This window comes from Hyperoodon ampullatus, assembly GCF_949752795.1.
Source record: "Hyperoodon ampullatus genome assembly, chromosome: 9".
NCBI lineage: Eukaryota > Metazoa > Chordata > Mammalia > Artiodactyla > Ziphiidae > Hyperoodon > Hyperoodon ampullatus.
The window spans coordinates 95,633,676-95,659,245 of NC_136922.1; the positions used below are offsets into that span (position 1 = coordinate 95,633,676).

At 35.7% G+C, this 25,570-nt stretch overlaps 1 protein-coding gene across 3 annotated transcripts in view; it reads right to left on the reverse strand.

Annotated features, from left to right (window-relative positions):
* Positions 1 to 25,570, reverse strand: part of BRAF (B-Raf proto-oncogene, serine/threonine kinase) — a gene marked incomplete at both ends in the record, with an annotated part of 154,030 nt that overhangs the window by 14,442 nt on the left and 114,018 nt on the right. For all 3 annotated transcript variants that reach the window (XM_079710944.1, XM_079710946.1, XM_079710945.1), the window contains 5 exons: positions 3,970 to 4,101; positions 7,854 to 7,972; positions 8,776 to 8,822; positions 24,047 to 24,223; positions 25,238 to 25,322. In XM_079710944.1, coding sequence (XP_079567070.1) covers positions 3,970 to 4,101; positions 7,854 to 7,972; positions 8,776 to 8,822; positions 24,047 to 24,223; positions 25,238 to 25,322 — 560 coding nt within the window. The remainder of the gene's footprint in view (positions 1 to 3,969; positions 4,102 to 7,853; positions 7,973 to 8,775; positions 8,823 to 24,046; positions 24,224 to 25,237; positions 25,323 to 25,570) is intronic.

The window sequence follows — 25,570 nt, forward strand, 5'->3', positions numbered from 1 at the left end:
TTTTAGTTCTAAATTTAAGTACATTTTTTTGTTGCAGAGATATAATTTGAATGATCAATAAAAGGGTTTAGAGCATACAAATATGTTACATTAGGGAAAAAATTCTGTGGAGGAAGTAGGATACAAATAATTTAGAGACAAAAAAAGAGCCATGTAAAATTCCAAAAATTAATAAAGAGGTTTTTTAAACAAGTGATGATGGTAAGAATCAAATCGGTATGACGTTTAGATTTTCTTTGGTACATTTAAAAGAATGATATAATGCTTTTTTTTTTGAAATGTCCATATAATACACTGGAAATTACATTCTTTGCAACTATTTAAGCTTAAAGCAAAGGTCTTTCCTGGATGTAATTCATGGATAGAAAATTCAAGTGGCACTTATACTACAAAATCAATAGCTCAGTTTGAAATTCTGGGACTGGTTATTTTCATTCTCAATCTACAGCCGCACTCCTGGCATCCCTACCCCTTTGTTCACTCCTCTGTGTTGTTGGAGCACAGGTCTGCTCATCCTCAACACCACCCCCGGCACGGCCTCAACAGAACTGAGAGCACAGCCTGTGTTTTATTCACCTTCGCATCCTTCTATATCTCACAGCTTTTGCATACAGTAGATATCAAAAATTTTTTATTAAAATAAAATAATTTGCATGTTGATAAGACACTGGTACTTATTATCATTTTCTGTCTCCTTGAGATCTTGTGCTTAGAACCCAGCCACCATACTGTGAGAAAGTCCAAGGTTCCTGTGAAAAAGTCATCACAGAAAGACCCACGTCGAGAAGAATTGAGACCCCTGGCCCTTGGCCAAGACTAAGCTTCCAGCTGACGGCTAACTGGTCACATACCTTCTCAGGTATGTGACCGAGCCATTTTGGAAGTAGATCCTTTAACACCCAGTGAATCTACCACAGCCAATAATACCATGTGAAATAGAGATAAACCTTCCACACTGAGAGAAGCCCAAATTGCAGATTTACAATTTGTCTAAGCCACTATGTTTTAGGTGGTTTGTTATAGCAATGATAACTGGAATTCACGTGAAATAATGAATGTTATCTGTTATTTTCTTCTAAGATGACACAGCACGTCTGCTCCAATAAAATAAAGGCCAATATACCTAGCTTAACTGAGCACATCATTAATCCCAATTTAGTAAAGAAGCTGCACTGAAAGAGAGCAAAACAGAATGATAAAGAGGGGGAAAAAATGACAAAGCAGTTTCTCAGACTTTCAGCACTAGGGTAAGTGAAGTACAAAGGCATGCTACTCTGCAAAGTAACACAGGGATGGTCATCCCTCAAGGAGCTAAGAAACCTGTTTTAGGAAAGAACTCAATCTTTGTAACTGTAAGGAATTCTTTAGTTCATTCTCTGATTTTTAATAATTGAAAAAAAAAGATACCTAGAGAGGTACAGTGGCCAGGTCATGCAGGTCATGAGTCCAAGGTCTGCCGTTACATCACACTGCTTTACCAGAGTCCTGCCTTGAATTTACAGGCAAAACCTGCCACCTCAGACTATGGGGGGTGAGAGTGCAGGGGCATGGGTCATTACCATATTATATGGTAATGAAGCAGCTGTCCCATCTCCCATGGAAAAAAAAGAATATTCCTAGATTTTCAAATAGAAGTCCAATCTGAGAGCCATGGAGATCAAAGTAAGAGAGAAAGAAAAATCAAATCAAGGAGATGGATGGAACAGTACCTGGGGGTTACTTCATTGAGGATAACTAGAGTTACTGGTTCAAAAGAGGGAGTTCCATGGAAAGCGCCACTTGAAGAAAGCAGACTAGAAGGTAATGAAGTAGAATGGGGATGATGGGAAGAGTATATAATTCTTTCATATCCTTTTTCTTCATCAAATACTTGGTTTCAGACTGGCATATTCCAGAAGGCTCTAACTATACTACCAGAAAGAATTAACTAGTAAAGGCCTTACCCTTCTGTTGGTCACTCACTTACTTCTCTCATGGAGAGTAAGCCCTTGCCACATCATTTATTATACTCCCATGGAGGACAAAGCATCTAAAATGCCAAGAAGTGGATGAGTGCAGAACTCTGGGAGGCTTTTTCCATATTTTGGAGACACTACTACTTATTTCCATAATATAACTTTATTATTTTATTAAAATAAACTTATTTACTGACAAATGGATTTCATCCAGATCTTAGGTTCATAAATTTTTATTATTTGTAGTCTCTATGATAAATCAACTAAAACTAAACTAAAATTCCCTCATAATTCCTCTAGAAGAACAGAATGCATAGGAAAATTAAACACGGCATGGGGTATTATGCTGTATGGTTGAGTTAATAAGACTGTAAAAGGCAGAGCACATGAAGCTGCTAAATTAGAGACAATCTTGCTCTTCAGACTGCCATCATCAAATCAATCATCTCCGTGATCTAGGATCTGTCACAAGTACACTAAGTGCAATGTTTCAATGTTTTTATGTTCTTTAGCTACTATCTTGGTCCATCCTGAATCGAAGTTTCATGGAGGCTTAAAAGATCAGATCATCAGAAGCCAGGTCATAGATCTCTTTTTAACACTTAAAGCTATAATCCAACATTCTAAAGCTATGAAAGTAGTTAGAAAGACCAAACAGCAATTTAAAAAATTAGTTTTATGCTGACTTATATAGAAAGGCAGTCATTTTTAAAATTCTCAAAATAGAGAATCAAGACCACTGTTGGGTAAGGGCCATATGGTGATTCAATAAGCATATGCAAAGTATATGACAACTTAGATTACTTCTCTGATATCACATGATAGTTATAAGTTCTTAGTGAGAAAGCTCCTCAGTATCTTCAGAAAGCTTTAGTATCACCAAAAAGACTGAGAGTTGAACTGTTGACCAAAACACTACTAAATTAAGTAATATATTTATACATTAAAAACTATCATTTCATTAGGTTGGGAGGTTATGATCAAACACATAAAACACTCACGCTTTTGAAGATTCTTTACACTGGTGATTCTCAACTTTGGTATGTATCAGAAACAACTAGCAAACTTATTAAAAATGCAGATGCTTGGACCCACCCCACTGAATCAGAATCTACTCCAGCATCTCCATTTTTTAAACAAATTATCCAGGTGATTCACATGTGCATCACAGTATAATGTATAAATATTATTTAATCAGTTTATATGGTCAACTATTGTTTTCTAATATATTAACTGTAATTGCTGCAATCTCTCTCTCTCTATACACACAAACACACACACACACACACACACACACACACACAGGCACACGCACTTTTAAAATGTTGAGGTATATGAGGTAATTTCAGTAAAGACAATTCATTTTTCTTGGCCAGTATTAAAAGACTAGGTGAATTTAATATGGCTGGGATCGAAAAGGCAAAGAGCTGCACGAGGCTACGTTGATACTTTGGAAGGTAAGGAACAGAGAACAGGAGCTTTTAGGAAGAGAGAAGTAAAAACTTCCCTCCTACTTGAATTCTCACCACAGAAAAATGAAAGCATGATGTAACAGTCCTTTCATTTACCTAGTTTTAAAAATTTAAGAAGTATGGAGAAATCTTAATAATTTTAAAAGGATTTGATATAAAGAAGTTCAGAGCTGAGTGCCTGGCTCAGATACCACAATCCGTGATAGAGTAAAAGGGATAAGCCCAGATGCTGTAGCAGCAGAGCTCATTCTTCTAACTGTGCCATGGTCAAGAGGCATGAGGTATAATCATTATTGCATCTTTAGTTTCTAGTCAGAAGATCAGGAGTTTTACTCCACTACAAGACTTAAGCATGATATTTCCAGGAAAGGCCTTACATGCTGCTATTACTGCCAAAAGTATACAAAAGGTTCTAAAACTGGTGACAAAGATCAAGACATCTATCTTTCATGCTTACCCAGGATCCAATACCTCTTTTCTACAATGAATTGGAGCCTTTCTACAAACAGTAAAATGAACCTCAAGAGATGGTAAATATTTACCTGGTCCCTGTTGTTGATGTTTGAATAAGGTAACTGTCCGGTCATCAATTCATACAGAACAATCCCAAATGCATATACATCTGACTGAAAGCTATATGGGTTTTTATCTTGCATTCTGATTACTTCTGGTGCCTGGTAGAACATAAAAAGAAAAATATTCTTGTTTATTCTTCACATCAACTGAATAAAGACTGAAAACCAAACTATTATAATTCCCAGAACAATGCTTTTATCATTAAATAACCCATGTAATATGTAATCAATTCTTATTTATGGCCAAAGAAATAAAACTGATTATGAAAGATAAATTTTAAAAAATGCTCTGTAAACTCTGAGAGAGGCAGTACTAGCTGAGATTCCATATACATTATTAAGATTTTATCATTTTATCAGCTGCCCTCTTTCTGTACAAAATACCATCACTGCCATTTGCATTTTTCCCATGACTTACCCTATCAAGAGTGAGTTCCTACCTTCCATTCCTGATTCAGGAAAGAAATACTAGACCTGTTGTTATGAGATGTTTGGAAGTAGCACAACCACTATGGTAATCACCTTAGAATTTAAGTTTTCCCACTGGTACAAATGATTCTACTTATCCCAGGGCACCTTAGACAATAATGGTAAAATTTCAAGACTGATAAACTCAAACTCCTTTCTTGCCTCCAAAAGCGGTATAAATATGCTATGGATGCTTTAATAACAAAAGCAATAGACAGTAGGTAGATTTAGTAGACGATGGTATAAAGAATCTTTTGGCTGCTGCTTCTTGGGCAAAGATACAGACCTAATCATATTTGTTACATCTTTACACATTTCAGTCACTGTATTCTACAGCTAGATTTCTTATTAGCTGTTTACATGAAATACAATAAACGGTTGATTAAATCTTAGCTTAAAGGAGTTCTTTCACCTTGCATCTTCTGTATTGTTCCATTTGGAAGAAATTAGAGAAACTGCAGGGTATTAAAAAACTTTGTGAAAACATTAATTTGATACCCAAACCAGGACTAACTGCAAAAATGAAAGACCTGGGACAAGATTCTTGGTTATTGGTCAGGGTAAGGCAGGTCAGGCTATCTCTCAAGGCAGGCAGTAACAGCATCCAGCCTCACCTGCAAAACAGACTCACCTGTGCAGCCTTTAACCTCTCAACATCCAGACTACATTCTAGCCCAATAATATACCATCAGAGCCTGGGGACGGGAACAGCTTCAATTGTGAGTTTTTATAGTTCCCCGGATGACTTTCATGTCCAACCAAGGTTGAGAACCACTGATGAAAGATGTGTGGGAGATCCAGATGAGAGTAAAGGATTGGGGGGGCGTGCAGTGAAGAAGGTTGTATCTATTTGCTTTTGTCATTTATTTTATTGATAACTGCTCTTGGTAGTACAGCGCAAAATAAACCACATACAACTGTGATGTAATGAACAAGCCAGAATATAAGAGGCTGGTTATGATACAGACATAATTTTCAAAGCCAGAACACAATTTCTGTGAGGGACACTGTAAGAACTACCCTTTTAAAATTTAGTTTTACCTCACTGTTGTTGGTAGATGGTTTGATGAAAGGTCGTATGGGATCTATTTATAAGAAATGCATGATTTATCTTCAATTAATTTAGTAATTTGTAACAATTTTCACAGAAGTTTCTTTCTTCTTTAAGATATAAATAAAGCAAGGTTGAGAATACTATTGTAAATAATTCAGAGAATTACATAACCTTTGGTTCTGAACAAACTCTTCTCTCCTAGTCTATGGATATACCATATTTGTTTCTGAAGGCAATATCAACCCAAAAAGGATTTTACTCAACAATTAATTGTACTACTGACTAATCTCTTGTCTTAAAACGCAGCTTGATGGAATAAAGGATGAACCCATCTACCCAGGTATCAACAAAAAAGAAATTAAAAGAGAATATAAACCTTCATGTATAACAGTAGTCTATAAACTGTATAAACTAAGGTTTTTGGAAAAGGACAAATCTGGAGACTTAACTGAGCCTAACTTTCCCTGCAGTAGTTAAAATAAACACACCTTTAAAACATGTAACAATGTTTCTTTATAATTGTAGGTTTTGCAATTTCTCTCCCCCTTAGGATACACTGATATCTTTGTTACAAGGTATATGCCTTAAAGGTATCTGAGATCCAGATTACAATTATTAATTAGCTTCTTGTTTATAACTATTTATTAAAACAAACATATATTGAAGAAAAAAATACAGCTAACTCTAATTACTAAACCTGAGAAAATGCATTCAAAATCCACTAGTTCAACCCAATGTTAAAGATGGAGAGACTTGGAGGAGGTCAAGAAACGTGCAAGTTAAGAGTCAAACAGAGCACGAGAGTACAGACCTTATGACTCCAAGTCCAATGCCGCCCCCTTCCCACCTTGCCACTCTAATGCCAGTTATTATTACAAGAAATCATGGCCAAATTTAACCCTAGGCGTATCTTGATTAATTCAGAATCCTACCTTGGAATTCTCCTTATGGAACTGCTACAGATAAGTTCAGGGAATTTAGGCAAATGTGGCTTTGAAAGCCCTTGCAGCTTTTCTATTTCCAGCAGGGTGTCTCAAAGTCTTACTGCAGATTCAGTTATTTAAAGCTTAAAACTGCACTAAGAGTTCTGGGACACCCTGTATTCAGCCTGGAGCAGACGTTCTCAAACTTTTTGGTCTCAGGACTCTCTTTCAGTCTTAAAAATTATGGACAACCCCAAGAAGCTTCTGTTTATGTGGATTATACCTGTGGATATTCATATTAAAACTTAACTGAGAAACTGTTAAAATATTTATTAATTTAAATAACAAAACAGTCATTAGATGTTAACATAGATCACCCATTTTTTAATGAAAAGTAACTGTATTTTCAAAAACAAAGTTTAGTGAGAAGAATAGTATTGCTTTTTTTTTTTTTTTTGCCACGCTGCGCAGCATGTGGGATCTTAGTTCCCGACCAGGGATTGATCCCGTATCCCCTGCAGTGGAAGCGTGGAGTCTTAACCATTGGACCACCAGGGAAGTCCCTGCAATTTTTTTTGACTGGTTTAACAGCAGCCAGCTAGAGTCACATATTTGCTTATGCATTCAATCTGCTCTGATGTGTTGAAGAATATGAAGAAAAATCTAGTTTCACACAGGACAACCTTGGGGACCTCTAAAAGGGTCTTAAGGACCCTCCTGAGAACAGCTGGCTTAAGAAAATGATCCTATGCTGCCCTTTTCACAGCCTGCTGAAAGTAACTGCACAGAAGTTTTAGTTCCCTTCTCTTATAACTTCTTTCTTATTTTCCGCAAAGCAGAAATAGGAATAAAGAAAGAGAAAGAGCTATGCAGGGCACACAAAACTGACAGTGTTAAAAATCTACCTTTCATTTTTGTTTTTGTCTTTCCTTTCCCAGCTGCACATAATTATATGGTTTTTTCTAGTCTAAAGAAAGTAACTTTCCAATTTAGGCTTAAATAAGATTGTGAAACAGCCTCTCTCTTAAAGGGAGTAATTCTTTTACTGAAACCTTAATAATGGCTACAGATCACACCTGCTTAAATTGCATACTTTTTTTTTTGAAACAGGATACACAGAACATTCTGAACACAAAATATTTTAAAGAGACAATCTGAATAAAATTTAAAGTGTTTATAAAATACACTTTTTGTTTGAAATATACTGAAACTGGTTTCATAATCTTTTTAAAGATAAAGAAAAAAGTTAAAATCTATTTATATATAAAATAAGATCAACATTGATTTTTGTGAATACTGAGAACTATGAAAATACTGTAGTTGAAATCTTCAGTGACTTTCTAATAACTCAACAGCATCTCAGGGTCCAAAAATTTAATTAATGGAGAAATAGCCTCAATTCTTACCATCCACAAAATGGATCCAGACAACTGTTCAAATTGATGGGACCCACTCCATCGAGATTTCACTGTGGCTAGACCAAAATCACCTATTTTTACTGTGAGGTCTTCATGAAGAAAAATATCTGAGGTGTAGTAAGTAAAGGAAAACAACAGATCTCATTTTCCTATCAAAGCAACCATTGTGAAAAATTTAGGTAAGAGATCTAATTTCTATAATTCTATATATTATGATATTCTTTAAAGAAGTATAGTACTTCATATTTCCTTTTAAAGTTAATAAATATGTTTTAAAAATAGTGTTATTTGGACTCTGTGACCTGCTTTTAAGATATCTGGTGCTTGAAATGTGGTAGGATGAGGTGAGATGTTTTCCTAAGTTTATGGGAGGAGACATTGAAACTTTCCCATTAGATTTCAGTAATGTAGGCCCAAATATCTTTCTGGCACTGCTGGGAAAGCTGTAAAGGCTCTTCACTGGAATGAAGGAGGTCAACTGGCAGACAGGATCTTAATCTGGGCTTATGGAAGAAGAAACGTTACGTTTTTCTCACCTCATTGTTATATAACGTAGAGCCTTCAGTTACATCTCAACTACCACTGAGCAAGGTCAGAGCACTGAAAGAAACTAGTAGATAGCTACAAAACTATGCATTTTGTACTGCTTATAGAACATAAACAAGCAATCAAAGAGTCCTACTACCATAATGACTTGATAGGTTTTTTTGTAATGGTCAATTGTTCAAAAACCAAAAGCAGGTTGTAGTACCTTGTACTACTATACTCTTGTGTAAACCCATTTATTAATTCCCTTTACAGTGTATTATTGAACTTAGCATGAAAACTGTTTTTACATAATGTGAAGATAAAATGCAGGAGAAAAGGTCAGGATGTTTTCAAACTTCGCAGACAAATTCAGGAAGGATACTATTACTCTTGAGGTCTCTGTGGATGATTGACTTGGCGTGTAAGTAACTGAAAAACAAAACATCATTTTAACCTGAGTAGAGCTAAAGACTCTGGCCTCAGTATCTATAGAACACATTTAGGGGTGTAAATAAAGATTTATTTAGAATCATGATACAACTGCAAACTGTACATAACCCCTTTAAATAAGAAATAGTAAAATAGACTGCAAGTGAACTAAGGATTTTAGGACCATATTACTATTATGGTACAACCAAAATCTTTTCTATTGAAAGACTTTGCTTTATCTTTTACTATTTACCAATACAAACCTTCCACTCCAGTCAAGCCTATTTATCCAGGTCCTTTAATTATACCTTGGTATTTAATCCCACCTCTGTGACCAATGCTCCCCTCTCACACCAAATTAGCTTTCATTCTATTCTCTACTGAATCATACTTTTTCTTTAAGATTCAATATACATTATGACTCCTAAGTGAAGCTTTCCCAAGACTCAACCACAAGTGATCTTTCTTTCCCCTGTTCAGTTATGTAGTAATTATTTTAACAGTTTGATTCATGTATTTTTTTCACCTGCTTATGTTCACTTTCTATTTGGTATGTAAACTCCATTTGATAAAATAAAACTATTTTTAAAAGTAGAATTACATATTCTTAAAATACCTTCTTAAAACTAGTGAGGAGCTAACTTTCTAATGTAATGGACACAGTGAATCTATTTCAAAGTCAGTGATAAGTTTAAATCATCTGATACCCCTAAGAACTGTCTTAGTTGACTTTATTGAGGGAAAGAGCTGTGTCTAGTTTATTTCTGTTTATCCCCAGTGCCTAGTACAGTGCCTGGCATGTGGTAGGTATTCAATACATATCTGTTGACTCAACTACAATGAGATGCATATAATGTCCTAATCAAGGTTATTTTTCTTCATTTAATACTGGAAAGAACAGACATATGAGACTTCTGAAATCTAACAATGACTTTTAGGAAATAAATTTTGCCTTAAAGTAAAACCTTAAAATTCAAATGATATAATCAAAATTATGTAATGAACACTTTAAAAATGAAAGACTTGCAAATAATTAAGTTTATTATTTACGCTTTCTCACCTTCAATTAAGTTTTCTCATCCAGACATCAAGATCTCGAAATTTTTTCTCAGACCAAATTTTCATTTAAAATTACTTGTTTATACAAGTAACTCCTTCTCCTCCAATTACTCTTTACATGATACTGTTTACTTCCTTCACAGCATTTATCACAATCTGAACTTATCTTGCTGTTATGATTTTTTAGGCCTAGCATTTGATATACGACATCACACTGTCACTCTTCCATTGAAAAAAAACATGATGTCATAGGTCTCATTTGCTTAAAAAGTTCTGCAGTGGCAAACAAAGGTAAAAAAACAGATGGAGAAAAATGAGTCTCAATCAAAAGCTGTTCCAAGATGGGGAGACCTTATCCTCATTAGAAAGAAAAGGGGACAGGTGATGGTGCTGGCGGTGGAGCACAGTGCTTCAGTCTGGTATTTAGTGCACAGATAAGGTGTTGGTCTTTGAAAAGACATTCTGTCTTCTTTGAAATTAAAAACAACAATAACAACAACAAATGGATGGTATACATGAAAATACGAAGGCATGATGAAGTTATAAGATGGGAAGATAAAGGTATTGATGGACAGTGTCAATCCTTTCAACAAATCTGATACAAAGAAATACAGCAAGAATAAGGTAGACAGAAATGTAACTAGAGGGTTGAAGAGAGAAAATTTCTGCCCAGGAAAGTACTAGGTAATTAACAAGATATAAATATGATGGCTGAGCTAGTGATATAACCATAAACAGCATAAATCTATTATAGGCCAAAGTTGCATATAGTTGCAACTTGAAATAACACTACTTTATTCTTGTGTAATCCTCTATTGTTTAGAAATTGCTTTACTAACTTATATCTCATTTAATAAACTCTTTCTGTAACACTTCTATAACAAAAGCAGCAAAAGAACACAAATCCAGGTCTATATAATGGAAGGTTGGAAAGAAAAGAGACTTAAATTCCCCAGCTGGAAAAATGGGATAGGTATCATACCTCAATCCCTACCTAATATTCCAGAGTAATTACTACCCTAAATAATTCTATTTAGGCTGACACTAAACCATAATTTCCTAAGCACCAACCAGTTACAATGGAAGACGCCAAAAACCACATAACTGATTGAGGGTAAGGAAGGGAACAAGAATAAACTGACTTTGCTATAGATGATGCAAAGGTCTATCCATTACATAGGACAATTAAATTGGACCTCCTTCTTACCTTTTGAAGATGTTAAGTAGAACCTTATAAGTTTATAAAAGTAGCAGGAAAGAAAAAACATGCTATAAACTAAATGAATATCATTCTCTTGATAGGTTTCTGTTAGGAGCCTCCTTCCTTGTAAAAGAAAAAGTGTCCATCTACAGACTCAATTTAATCTTAAAGCTGGCAAATCATCCAGTAAAATTTGTTCTCTACACTGCTTCTTCCAAGGTCTTACTCAAGATTCAGCTTTTCAACATTCTTTTTAGACCATAATATGATGCCCCGAAAGGAAATACAATGCTCTAGATTTGATCTGATCAACACAAACTAGAGTGAGATTCTCATCTTCATCCTCCCCTTAAATGTAAGGCCTGAAACCATAAAACTCCTAGAAGAAAACATAGGCAGTAAGCTCCTTGACATTGGACTTGATGACAAGTTGTTTGGGTCTGACACCAGAAGTAAAGGCAACAAAAGCAAAAACAAACAAGTGGGACTACACCAAACTAAAAAGCTTCTGCACAGCACAGGAAACCACCAACAAGATAAAAAGGTAACCTACCAACTGGGAGAAAATATTTGCAAATCATATATCTGATAAGGGGATACCCAAAAAATATAAAGAACTCATACAACTCAGTAGCAAAAAACCCAATCTAGTTTTAAAAATAGACATTTTCCCAAAGAAGACATACAAATGGCCAACAGGTACATACATACATGAAAAGGTGTTCAACATCACTAATCACCAGGGAAATGCAAATCAAAACCACAATGAGATATCACCTCATATATGTTAGAATGGCTATTATCAAAAAGACAAGAAATACCAAATGTTGGCAAGGAGTAAAGGGAATACTTATGCACTGTTGGTGGGAATATAAATTGGTGCAGTTGCTATGGAAAACAGACTGCAGGTTCCTCAAAAACTTAGAAACAGAATTACCATATGATGTAGCAATTCCCCTTTTGGGTATATATATATCCAAAAGAATTTAAATCAGGATCTCAAAGAGTTATTTGCACTCTCATGTTCACTGCAGCATTATTCACAACAACCACGACATGGAAACAACCTAAGTGTCCATGAATGGATAAAGAAAATGTAACACACACATACATACACACAGGAATAAGCCATAAAAAAAGAAGGAAATCCTGTCATTTATGACAACATGGATGGATCTCGAGGGCATTATGCTAAGTGAGATAAGTCAGAGAAAGACAAATACTGTATGATCTCACTTACATTTGGAATCTCAAAAAACAGAAAAAACAAAAACAAAACCCAAATTCATCTTCATCTTCCTTACAGCGGGAAAAAATGTTTATTGCACCAGCCATTATTATTATGGCAGCCACAGTCACTCTACTGGCTCCTATTAAAATTATATTCAATTACAACCCTAGAGAGTTGTTGTTCTTGCATTGCTCCTACAAAACCATTTCCCTCATCCAACATTTGTATACTTCTCTTTTCTGGACTTGGATAAGATTTCGTATTTTGTAGACATGACCTATAATTTCAGCTTATTAAAATTTTAGTTTTCACTAAAAAATAAGTTATAAAAGATCAGCATGCTAATGATGCCCTCATCTAAGTTATCTGTAAATACGCAGTCATATTCAAGAGAAGGAGGACAAAAATCTCCTAGCTTAAGAGCTTCAGGTATGACAATAATACAATTATGAACCTAGTTAAATTCTTCGTTTGTTATATATCTCCATCTTATCCTCAAGAATATCATGAGAAATATTATTCAAATACCTTGCTGAAATTCAAATACTATGCCTACATCATCTGTAGGTGCAGGCATTTACCAGTCTAGTCTATTTATAAAAGCCTCAAGTATCTCTCACTCAAGTTTGCTATTTTCTTGTATTTTCTACTATTTCTAAAACCAAATGACTGGCCTACACAGACATTAGCACTTCAGTCCTCTTTCATCTAATGCTACACAATTTCAAAAAAGTTCATCAGTCTTCACCCAGCAGGCTAAATCTCTCCCCTGACACCAATAGAGAATTTAGCAGTTGACTGGACTGGTATGCATGACGGTGGTGACAAGGTGTTATTTTACCCAAATACAGTTTCAAATTCTGGTCTCCCTTCTACTTTGTTGCCCTCCAAGCCCTCATAACCACAATGTGGGAAGTGAGCAAGACCAAAGGGAATGCCATTCTGCTACTCCTGTTTAGTCAGTAATCATTTACCACTTTAAAATAATTAAAATCCTTAATACATGGAGTTCACACATTTTTCAGTTGTGCTCTATAGTGGCCTAAATTCTATTTTTACTTAGATTTTTCAGTTTCTCTTGCGTTAAAAAAATCAAATTTGTTGACAGGTATAACTAGTATACAACACAAAATGCACCCAATTTTTATGCACAGTTTAAAGGGTTTTTCACAAACACATATATATACACTTGTCTAAAGACCAACCACAATCAAGATGGATATCCATCACCCCTAGAAGTTTCTTCACACATTTCTGCAATTAATAACACCCACCCTAGGCTCAGGCAACCATTGATAATGATTTCTGTCACTAGTGATTAGTTTTGCCTTTTCTAGAATTTCACATAAACAAAAACATACGGCTTCTTTGGCTCAGCATGATCCTGAGATTCACACACTGGCTGCATGCAGTATTAAGAGTGTACAGATATACCATAACTTACCCAGTTACCTGTCAGACATTTGGGTTGCTGTGTTTTTTGGCAATTATGAATAACATACTATAAACATTCATGTACAAATCTTTGTTGCTGATTTGTTTTCATTTCTTTTGGGGAAATCAGTAGGATTAGAATTGCTCATATGGTAATTTTAATTTTAAAAGAAACTGCCAAAGTGGTTGTACCATTTAAGATCCTCATCAGCAATGTATAAGAATTCTGGTTACTCGGCATCCTTGCTAATAAACCTGGTATTGCTGGCTTTGATTATAAGCGTTCTAGCGGGTGTGCAGGGGAACCTCGTCTATTTTAATGCCTCACATATTGAACATCTTTGCATTGCTTATTTGCCATTCTTTTATATTCTTTAATAAATTACTCCAATCTTTTGCCCATTTTTCCACTGGGTAGTTTGTCTTATTACTGAGTTGTAAGAGTTCTATATATGCTTTGGATACAATTCTTTCACCAGATAATGTATCTTGCAAACATTTTCTTCAAGACTGTGGCTTGTCTTTTCATTTTCTTAACAATGTCTTTCAAAAAAGCAAAAGTTTTGAATTTTGATGAAGTCCAATTTACGAATTTTTTCTTCTACGGTTCTTAATTTCTGTGTCCTAAGAAATCTTTGCCTATCTTTGGGCTACAGTGATTTTCTCCTATGTTTCTTCTAGAAGTTTAAGATGTTCACCTTTTAGTCTTAGGTCTGTGATCCATTTTGAATGAATATTCATGCCTTGTATCAGGAAAGGGCTATTTATTTATCCTGTATGGATATACAGTTGTCCCAGCAACATTTGTTGAAAGGACTATCCTTTCTCCATGAATTGCCCTAGCATCTTGGTTAAAAAAAAAAAAAAGACAACTGACCATAGACATAATAGATATATTTGTAGGCTTTCTTTCCTCCCTGTGTTGACTCACACATCTATCCTTATGCCAATATCACAGTGTCTTGATTACTGTGGCTTTATAGAAAGTTTTGAAATCTCACACTAAATGTCCTTCAACTTTGTTCTTTTTCAAAACTGTCTTGACTATTCTAGCCACTGCATTTCCATATACATTTTAGGATCAACTTGTGAATTTCTACAAAAAATCCTGCTGAGACTTTGACTGGGACTGCACTGAACCTATAGATTCTATAGATCAATTTGGAAAGAACAGACATCTTAACAATGTTGAGTTTTCTAGTCCATGAATATGATATTTGTATGTCTTTTTTGTTTCCTATCTGGGACCTGCATTAGAGGGGGTATAATCCCTCTTTGGAAAATATTCTCATCATAGTTTCTTAAGTACAACACTGGCCTGAAGAGAATAAATGAGAATGTATTGTAAACATGGAATATCATGATATTGATGGAATAGCAAAAACTATGCTATTCTCTCTTTTTAAGTTCACTTCAAACATTCATAAGCCCAAATACATAAAATCAGAAGCATGATATTTGTTTATTTATAAGAGCAAGACAGCTCAATGTGGGAAAGGATAGATATTTGAACAAATGTTGCTGGGACAATTGGATACCCGTATGAGGGAAAAAAAACTTCAACCCTTACCTCATACCAACTTGAAGTGGGCTGAAGAACTAAAACTAAAAGCAAAAACTGTAAACCTTCTATAAGAAAACAAAGAATTACTATCACCCTCTTGTACATGTAAAGCATTTTCAAGTTCTCAGGATATTTTTACATCACTTCGTTTTATGACCTTTGTGTTTCTTTGTGAGGCAAGCAAAAAGGCAATAATTCCACTTATACTGATGGGAAAACCAGAGCCCAGAGGACCTAAGTGACACGACCAGAGAGGCATAGTGGAAAGGGGATGGGTTTTGAGTGTACAGATTTCGCTTTGAGTTCCAACTGTATCACTTACTAGCCATACGACCTTGGGTACATGACATCATTTCTCTAAGCTTTGGATTCCTAACCTGTAAAATGGAGATAATAATTATGTTCACCTTCATAGGTTCTTTCATTTATTTAACACATATTTACTGAAAGCCCACCATGTGCTAAGCAACAACTGTTCTAAGTCTTGGAGATAAGGCAGAAAATCCCTACCCTCAAGGGGCTTGCATTTTAGTATAGAAGATAGAAAATAAAAAAGATGCATGAGTAGAATATACTGTATTCTATAGGTGGGAGACAGAAAATGCTAAGTTGTAGGGGGTTGTCATTTTAGGCCAGGGAGGGCCTCTTTACAAAGGACATTTTGGGTAAAGATTCAAAGGAGGGGAGGGAGTCATGCAAATATGGGATAAGAACACAGCAGGCAGAGGGACTAGCAAGGGTCAAGTCCTACAGCAGGTGTGCACTTCCCATGTTCTAAGAATGGCAAAGAAGGCAAAGTGGCTTGGAACAGAAAGAGCAAGAGGGAGAAGAGTAGTGAGTGAGCTGAGAGAGGGAGTAAAACAGGCAGTGGGGGAGGGAGGGTTGTGGTGGTGGTCACATGACAAGGACTATTATAAGGGCTTGGGCTTCCTTTCTGCGTGAAAAGTGACGACACTGGAGGAGCACAGGAGCAACGTAATCTGACCCAAGTCTTCAAAGGACCACTCTGGCTGCTGTGCCGAGAGGAAACTGAGGGTGGGTAAGGGTGGAAGCAAAGCACTCATCCAGCCAAGAGATACCTGTGGCTTGAATCAGGGTGATAGCAGAATGGGTGATGAGAAGTTGTAAGAGTCTAGATACACTTTAAAGATAGATAACTTAAAGAAAGATAACAGGAGTTGATTAATAGATTGGTTGTATGGTGTGAGAAAAAGAAAGGAGTCAAAAATTAAGTACAAAATGTCAGGCATAAGCAGCCTAAGAACACAGGTGTCAGTTACTGAGATGGAAAGACTGTTGGAAGGGCAGGCTTGAGGAAGAAGATCAGGAGCTCAGAATTAGACATGTTAAATTTGAGATGTCCATTAGACAATCAAGCGATGTTGAGCACACAGTTAGATATGACAGTCTGGAGTTCAGAGGAAATGAACTGGTTGGAGACTGGCATAGAAAAGGTAATTAAATGGTATTTTAACTCACGAAACTGGATGGGATTACCAAAGGAACGTAATCCCTGGACTATTCCAAGACTTAGAGAGGTTAAGGAGTTGAAAAAGAACTAGCTGAGAAGGAACAGACAGTAAGAAGGAAAATCAGAATATGATTTAAAGTAGTGCTTCTCAAACTTTAGTATGCATACAAATCACTTAGGGATCTTGTTAAAATGCAGCTTTCAATTCCGTAGATCTGGGGTGGTTGCCTAAAATGTGTCATTTGAAAAGGCTCCCAGGTGGTAGAGTTTAAAGGATTAAGAAGAGGTTTCATGAAAAAGAGTGTGATCAAATGCATTATATATTTCTGATGGGTCAAAAAGATTGAGGACTGAGTAGTTAACCACTGGATCTAGCAACATGGTAATTATCTTATTCAGAGATATTTCAGTGAAGGGTCAGGGGCAAAAAAGCCTGATTGGAGTGGAGTCCAAGACAAAAGGGGAGGGAAGAAAATTAGAGAGTGCGTATCAACAACTCTGTTGAGAAGTTTTACTATATGAGAAACGAGGAATGAGGTGATAGCTTCAGAGGGAAGTGGGATCAAGGAAGGGACCTCCACAACTTTTTTATTATGAAAATGTTTAATCATAGAGAAAAATTAAAAGAAGAGTACAATAAATACCCTGGTACCCTCCACCTAGGTTCAACAGTTGTCAGCATTCTTCCAAATGTGCATGATAAGAAAGATGTTTTAAAATGGGAGAAAATCCAGTAGAAAAGGAAAATCTGATGATGTACAGGAGAGAGCCACTCAAAAGATGTCAGTGAATAGGAGAAAGGGGATGGAATCTAGTGCACAAATTGAAGGACTGGCTTTTACTCTTAGTGATAAAACAGAAAAACTGAGCATGAATGTAGGTAGGTAGGTAGATATTATGGTGGGTGCTTCTAATTTTCTTAATGAAATGGCAAGCAAGGTTATCAGCTGACAGTTCTTGGAGAAGAGGTGTTGGAGAACTGAGGATAAAGGAAGTATGACAGTGTCTACAGGAGAGGAAGAGCAAAAAACCAGGGAAGGGAAAGTGTGATTGCTGCACGGCATTAAGGGCTCACTTGAGGTGTTGAAAGGATTGACTAAACTCAAGAAGCAGAACAGTGTAGAGTTTAAGGAAATACACTCTGGAGCCAAAGGGCTTGCGGCAAGTCACTTGGCCTTTTAAACTGTAGTTTCTCCATCAGTAAGTAGGGGGTAATAATAGGATCTACCTCACAGGGTTGTTGAGGATTAATTGAGATAGTATATATAAAGTACACAGAACAGTGTCTGGCACAAAGTATTATGTAATTGCTAAATATATCACTGTATATATAAAAAACCACAAAACATAGTTGGTATAAAAAAAAGAGTGAGTTACTAGTAGTATCAGAGCTGGAGTCAGAACATAATATTTATTGATCAGTAAAGATGTCTAAAATAAGAGCAAGTAAAAAAAAAAGGTAAAACCAGTGTGATTCCATATTTAAAACCACAACAAACCACTGTATACAGTATTAAAATACAGAATTCTGAAAAGATACATAATACTACACATCAAAACACTAATGATACTTCTCTCTCAGTGGAGTATTGGTGCTTATTTATGTTTACATTTTCTAAATTTTCTATAATGATTATGCATTTCCTTATAATACCTTATATTTTGAAATGAAGAAAAACTGCAACAAAGGCTAATGTAGAAATCACTTATTCTCACCATACTTAACCCAGTTAAATTTTTACACATTTGCCTCCTGTCTTTTTAAAAAATTTATACCTGTAAAAAGGTTGTGAAAGTAAAACACAACTGTAGAATCTTTTTAATTAAAAGCCAGAAACCACAAGAATTTTATATAGGTAAAGCTAAAGCCCCTCTCTCCTTGATAGCTATCCCCATCTTGACCCCTTTTTGCCATTCCTGGAGAAAACAACTACTGAGCTTGGCATATACCTTCTAATCTTTGCTTTAATACTTCTACATACATATATGTAAGACTTAAAAATATATATATATAATGTTTTGTTTTTAAAATTTTAAGTGGTCTCATGCTACAGCTTGCTTTTCTCACTGGACATATTGTAAAGCTGATGTTGATACATGTATTATTCATTTCTGCTATATATTCTTTCCCTGCACATATGTGCCAAACTTTATCAGTCCTCTACTGATGGACATTTATGTTTCCAATTTTTCACTATTATATATTTTCCTGTAATACATCTCTTCCTATACACATCTCTTGGAGCAAAAGCTGGTGTTTCTTGTGGGTAGACCAGACACTTTACATTTTAACAGATACTTCCAAAATGTCCCCAGGGTGGTTGGGTTGCATCAGGAGTGTCCCAGTAAGCAATTCCCCTAAACTTTATCAACACTTAACCTTGCCAGAATTTAGGAATTTGCCCAATTCCAGTGGGTAAAAAATAGTGTACTTCTTTTAATTTGCATTGTTTGTGATTATCAGCATCCTCGTCTCAATTACTGTTTTTATCTACCAGAAAATGACGTTTGCTAGAATTATTCTTCAATTAATTAGAATTATTTTCAATCATTAATACATGTTCACCAACTTCTCAGCTTCAATTGATCCTTCTATCTTTCCTATAAATAGGTTTACTTATGAGTAAAAGGAGGCATACGCTTCATTATTTTAAAAAGTAAACTGTGAGCATTTATCCCCAAATTATTTTTAATCACCTTATATACAGAATATAACACTCCTGTGAGTAAACAACAGACCACAACCTTTTCTTTGTGCCTCCTTGATTTAACATTTAGTCAATTTTATAATAAAGCTAAATTTAAAATTATAAATAAATATTAGACTGAAATGAAAAGTCCTGCAAAGAAACAGCATGATAGACTGACGAGTCCTGAAATTTCTTTAGTAACATTATTCTTTAAAATACCCTGGCCCTTAGGCTGAATCAATGACTATCAGGTGAGAAGATGATAAACACACTACATGAACCCTGATTCCTAAGAGTGAGTCTTTAATCATCTACTAGAATAGCTCTGCTCTCTTAAAGTTAACCTAGGAATCAGAAATGATCGTTTACTGAAGAGAGAGAACAGAACCACACAGGAGAAATGTCACTCATTCACCGTGTGCTTATATTCTATAATCCAATAAAGGTGACATATTTGAAAGTCCCAATGATTCAACCTTCCTAATTACTAAAGTTTTTATCTTATGAATGACTGTGACCTCAATACTTTATACAATGAGATAGGATGCTCTTACTCTGCTTATACCCTGTGACTTTAGAGTCAATTTTGCAAAGTAGAAAAGATCACTTTCAACAGCATCTGGAAATCATGCAGGGGGCAGACTATTTTGAAATGAGACTGTGCAGAAGTACATTATTAAGCAGCTATTTAAATAGTCTGTGGAGTTACTGGTCAGCTACATCTAGCTGGTTCTGTTCTTTGTGCAATGATGGTGGAAGACAAGGGAAGAGGGACCCGACATTTAAAAGTTTAATAATTGCAAGGAAAGTAATTTCCAGTGTACTGTAAATATCAGCATTTTAACATTTTAAATTGTTATCTGAATGTTCCTTATAAAGCATCTGTTCTTGTTTCATAGATAGAAAATCTTCTTTTATCTCTGAGAAAAGTGATAGGGTTTTTTTTGGGGGGGGGCGGGTATCTCTTCTCCTTGCATTGTGTTTGTTTATTCCTAGTTACCTTTTCCCCCATTTGTTCTCTCTCACTGGCATCAGAGACTTTCCCTCTGATATCTGGTAATTGAGAGAGAATTTGTCTTTACTCAGATTGAGACTAAAGGCTACAGAAAGCTCTGAGCACGCAGATGGGCTTCTTGGGTTTGAACTCCCATGTACTCCCGTCTAGGTGGAGTCCCTGATGTCACTACCTTTGGGTCTTTACTCTTGGCTGGTAAGATTCCTCAGACAAAACTCTTCCAATCTCCTGCCTGAAGGGGAAGCTCTGGCTGCCAGCAGTCCGGGAAGCAAATGAAAAGAGCACAGGGGAACTCTCCGCTCATCACTCAGTAAGCAGTCACTCACCTCCCCCCCACCCCCATTTCCCCCTATGTCCTGGGTCCAGAGAGTTTCTCCCCTCTCCAGAGAATACATTTCCAGTGTACTGCCAGGGTAGGGATCGGGTATCTACCCAGTGTCACAGAGCAGAAGGGATTTAGAGAAACATTTCAGACAGGCCTTTTCATTTATGTACTCTTTCTCCTCCAGAGATAACCCCACAGTGCCAATTCTTGAGACTTGAGAATTCTGTGGTACAAATCAGGTTGGTTTCCATTTTTCCACAGTCAGTTAATAATTTAGTTTTTTTGGGTGTACTATGTCCATTATCACTTCTCCATCTGCTTTCTAGCTTCTAAAATGTTACTGCTATTCTTTTCTTCCTCTTTGTTTTCTCCGTCTTTATATGTTCATGCTTCAAAAAAATTCTCATTATTATAGTTTTGGTGGCGTTTCAAGAGAGCAAAAACCTGTCACCTTAACCTGAAAATCACATAGCCACTTTAATAAGAGGATCTGCAATCTGCCAAAGCCTTCAGAAACTAAAGATGTGTTGGTACATTTAACCCCAGTTGTATATATTGTCTTATAAAGAACCGAAGGGAAATGTATCTTCTTTGATTAAATTTAAGCTGGTAATAAAAAATATAATCTGTTAGAAGGCTTACATTTTATAATTAATACTTTTTCAGCTATTAAAATATAGGATAAACTGATGGGATGATCTACATTCATAGCCAGACATACTCATCATACAGTAAGTGTTACTTTAAAATGTAAGCAAAGTATTTTAATTGACTGTAAAGCTTTATACTTATCGATCCCAAACTGTAAAGTAATGGGAAAATATTGCCTCTTAACTAACTACCCCCCAGACCACAGAACGATTCCAAGTTGATAGTGTTCTTCTCTCCTGTCACTTCTTACCTTAATCGACACTGGCACTTCACTGCCTCCTTACTGTTTCTAAAACAATTTTTAATACTATTCTCTGCTGCCTCTGTGTATAGCAAAAGCATTTTCCCCTCTGTTATTCTTTTATTACTTCTTTGACTATTTTTCCTTTTCTTGACATTTCTCAGTTTTGATATGACTAGGATGTACCTTCTCTTCTGGAAGGTAAATCTATCAATAATATGCAGTTGTGTGTAATCATGGTTTCATTTTTAAATTTTTGTAATATGTATCTATCATAGGCCAGGCCTTGTTCTAGGCATTAGAGATAAAACAATGAACAAAACAAGACCCCTGCTCTTGTACAGCTTGTATTCTAGTGGGGATGACAGACAATAAACAAATATGTTATATGGAATTGGGCGTTAAAAACAAGAATGGGGTACAGAGTGACAGAGTGGGGCAGGAAAATGTTATATAAGGTGATCAGAGAAGGCTTCCTTTAAAAGGCAACTTTTGAACAGAGACAAAAGAGAGAAGCTCTATGAATATTTGTGGCATGAGTACTTATCTCCAAAAGAAAATAACAAGTACAAAGGCCCTGAGGAAAGAGCATGCTTGGCCTGCTGAAGAAACAGCAAAGAGACTGGTGGGGTGGGAGCAGAACAAGCTCTGTTTCTCTCTCAATGTTTACCATTCTGGCCAAGGTTTACTCTTTGCAAGATTTTTTTTTAAATTAATTAATTAATTAATTAATTGGCTGCGTTGGGTCTTCGTTGCTATGTGCGGGCTTTCTCTAGTTGTGGCGAGCAGGGGCTACTCTTCGTTGCGGTGCACGGGCTTCTCATTGTGGTGGCCTGTCATGTTGCGGCGCGCAGGCTCTAGGTGCGCAGGCTCTAGGTGCGCTTCAGTAGTTGCGGCACATGGGCTCAGTAGTAGTTATGGCCCATAGGCTTAGTTGCTCCGCGGCATGTGGGATCCTCCCGGACCAGGGCTCAAACCCGTGTCCCCTGCATTGGCAGGCGGATTCTTAACCACTGTGCCACCAGGGAAGTCCCTCTTTGCAAGATTTTAATATAATCTTTCAGATTTGAACAGATTCAGATTCAGAGGTGGGATGTTTTAAGTCTACTGGATAAGTGGTAATGTTATTGAATAAGGTAATAATTTGCTGCAATAAGGATTTTGGCTGAATACAGGTTTATAAACAATCTAAATTACAGATATATTGCCTAGTTTTGAGACAGAGAGGGTAGGACAGTGGGAAGATTTAACAGCTAGATCTGGTTTTGAGTCTTGGTTCTATGCTTATTTGCTACAAATGATCCTGAGTCAGAGTTTTAGGCATCAGTACATGTATACTCTTTTACCTTTTTTATTCTAATTTTATAATGTAAAAGCAGTATAGTGGTTATAGTGGTTATGGGGAAAGAATAATGGTTTGGGAGTCAAAAGTCCTGACTTAAACACCTTTGCTGCTGCTTATTAAATGTGGAGTCTAGACAAGTCATTTAGAAGCCTCAGTTTCCTTACCTGTAAACATAAAATAAAAATATCTACTTCATAACATTACAAAGATTAAATGACATAATGGCCTATGCATGTGAAAGCCATTTGTATACTATAAAATGTTAAATTAACTTAAGACACATGCATATTTTTAAACTACCTATGGAACTTTCAAACATATTTTACTTACTTAAATTTTTTCATCAAAGTGCTTTCAAAATTTATTTAATTTTACCTTTTGATTTACCTGTTTATTTGTACTTGCATGCAAAATTTATCCTTCGTAGTCAGTTTCCTATGTTGACCCATGATAAATTTTATAGAGTAACTTTTTATCTTTTAAATTACACAGCAAAATTCAATGGATATGAACAAGTCAACTTGAAATCCTCAAAAAGGATCAAAATGCGGACTTTCATTTTACTTTACTTTTACTTTATTTCACACAGATGATCATTTTGCAATAGAAAATATGGGTACGTGGAAAAAATTTGAAAGGATAACTAACAATCATTTTATATACTTCAATAATTGTTAATGACTTTTTAGTGGGGTTTTTTTTTTTGGCCTATTTTTGTCTTTTGAACCCTTATTGCTTAGCTAAATTAGAGCATGCTAAACAGAAATTTGTAGTCACATATTTATTATCAAATATTTGATATATGTTCTGAAGACTATACTAGAGAGAGACTATTTTATTTCTTAATATCATATTGCTAGCCATTAGTTAAAAGTGTCTACATGTTGCTGGACAGTAACTGAAAATGTAAGTCAAAAGTATAATAGCTAAAACCTTTAAAATATCCTCAATGGTCTTCAAAAGTAACTTACAAGAGATTTAACAGAATGGAACTTACTCCATGCCCTGTGCAGTCTGCCGTGCAATATCTATAAGTTTGATCATCTCGAATTTGGTCTCAATGATGTGGAGATGATGATATAAGCTGGAGCCCTCACACCACTGGGTAACAATAGCCAGTTGTGGCTTTGTTGAATAACCCATGAAGAGTAGGATATTCACATGTCGAGTTTTCCTGTAAAAAGAAATGTGACAGTAAATAGTAAATGTTGATAAACTTTAGCAAATGTTAAAAAAGAGGGCCGAAGCAGTCTACTTATTAATAAGATGTAGTCAGAAAAAGGTGTTTTTAAAAAAGCCAACAGAAGGATAAATTTAGATGAGACTTTAGGAATTGCCTAGTCTAACATCCTACCCTTTTCATATACATCTTTTTTAGTATACCTCATAGATACGCAACTAGAGATTCCTTAAATACCTTCAATTATGGGAAGTTTATCACTGAGACTGTAGCCTGTTCCCACTACTCTTTTTCTTTTTTAAATTTTTTTGGCTGTACTGCGTGGCATGTGGGATCTTAGTTCCTCAAGCAGGGATCGAACCTGCGCTCCCTGCAGTGGAAGTTTGCAGTCCTAACCACTGGACCACCAGGAAAGTGCCCTCTTTTTTTTCTTTTAAAGTGGTTCTAGTATTAGTAAAATTTTAGGTTGAGAAAAAATCATTTTCCTACAACTTCCGCCACTGGATTCCCTGTTCTGCTCTCTGCAATGAAACAGAGTAAGTTTATATCCTCTTGAACATAACAGCCTTCTATGGACCCAAATATTCTCAGTTCTGTTGATTATTTTCTCCCTAAGTTACAGTTCCAGAATCCTCCTCACCTAAGTTGTCCTTGCCTGGACATGTTCTAGTTTGTTAATTTTCCTCAAGTTCCAGGGCTTGATACAATCTCTAAATGTGTTCTGATAAGCTTAGAATTTTGAGAGCATTGTCTCCATAAGTGGAAGTATTACTTCTCGTAATCAGAACACTATATTTCCATTAATTCACTCTAGGATTAATATTTCTATCAGCTGTACTATATAATATTGCATACCACTTAAAAGAATACAGTTAAAGACAAAATATGCTCAGACAAACTTTGTTTTATTCATTTTAAGTAAATCTGTAAAGCTAACAGTGGCTACCACTGGAAAACACAAGTTGATCAAGATAACTTCTCTGGAAAACGTGATTCACACAAGCTCACCTGAGTACTCCTACTTCATTTTTGAAGGCCTGTAACTGCTGAGGTGTGGGTGCTGTCACATTCAACATTTTCACTGCCACATCACCTAAAAGGTAATTGCCATTCCAAATGTCATTCCAATTTTTAAAATTTAAAAATATAAAAAAACCTAGGGTATTTTCACTAATTACCACAGCCTTAAAACTATACCATTATAAAACTGCAAATAAATTATACCTTAACTTCCTAAACTGCATTAATTTTCTAAGGATAAAAACTAAATTAACAATAATATTCCTATACTAGTATTTCAAAATACCAATCCAAAAAAACAGCCAATCTCATTTTTCCCCG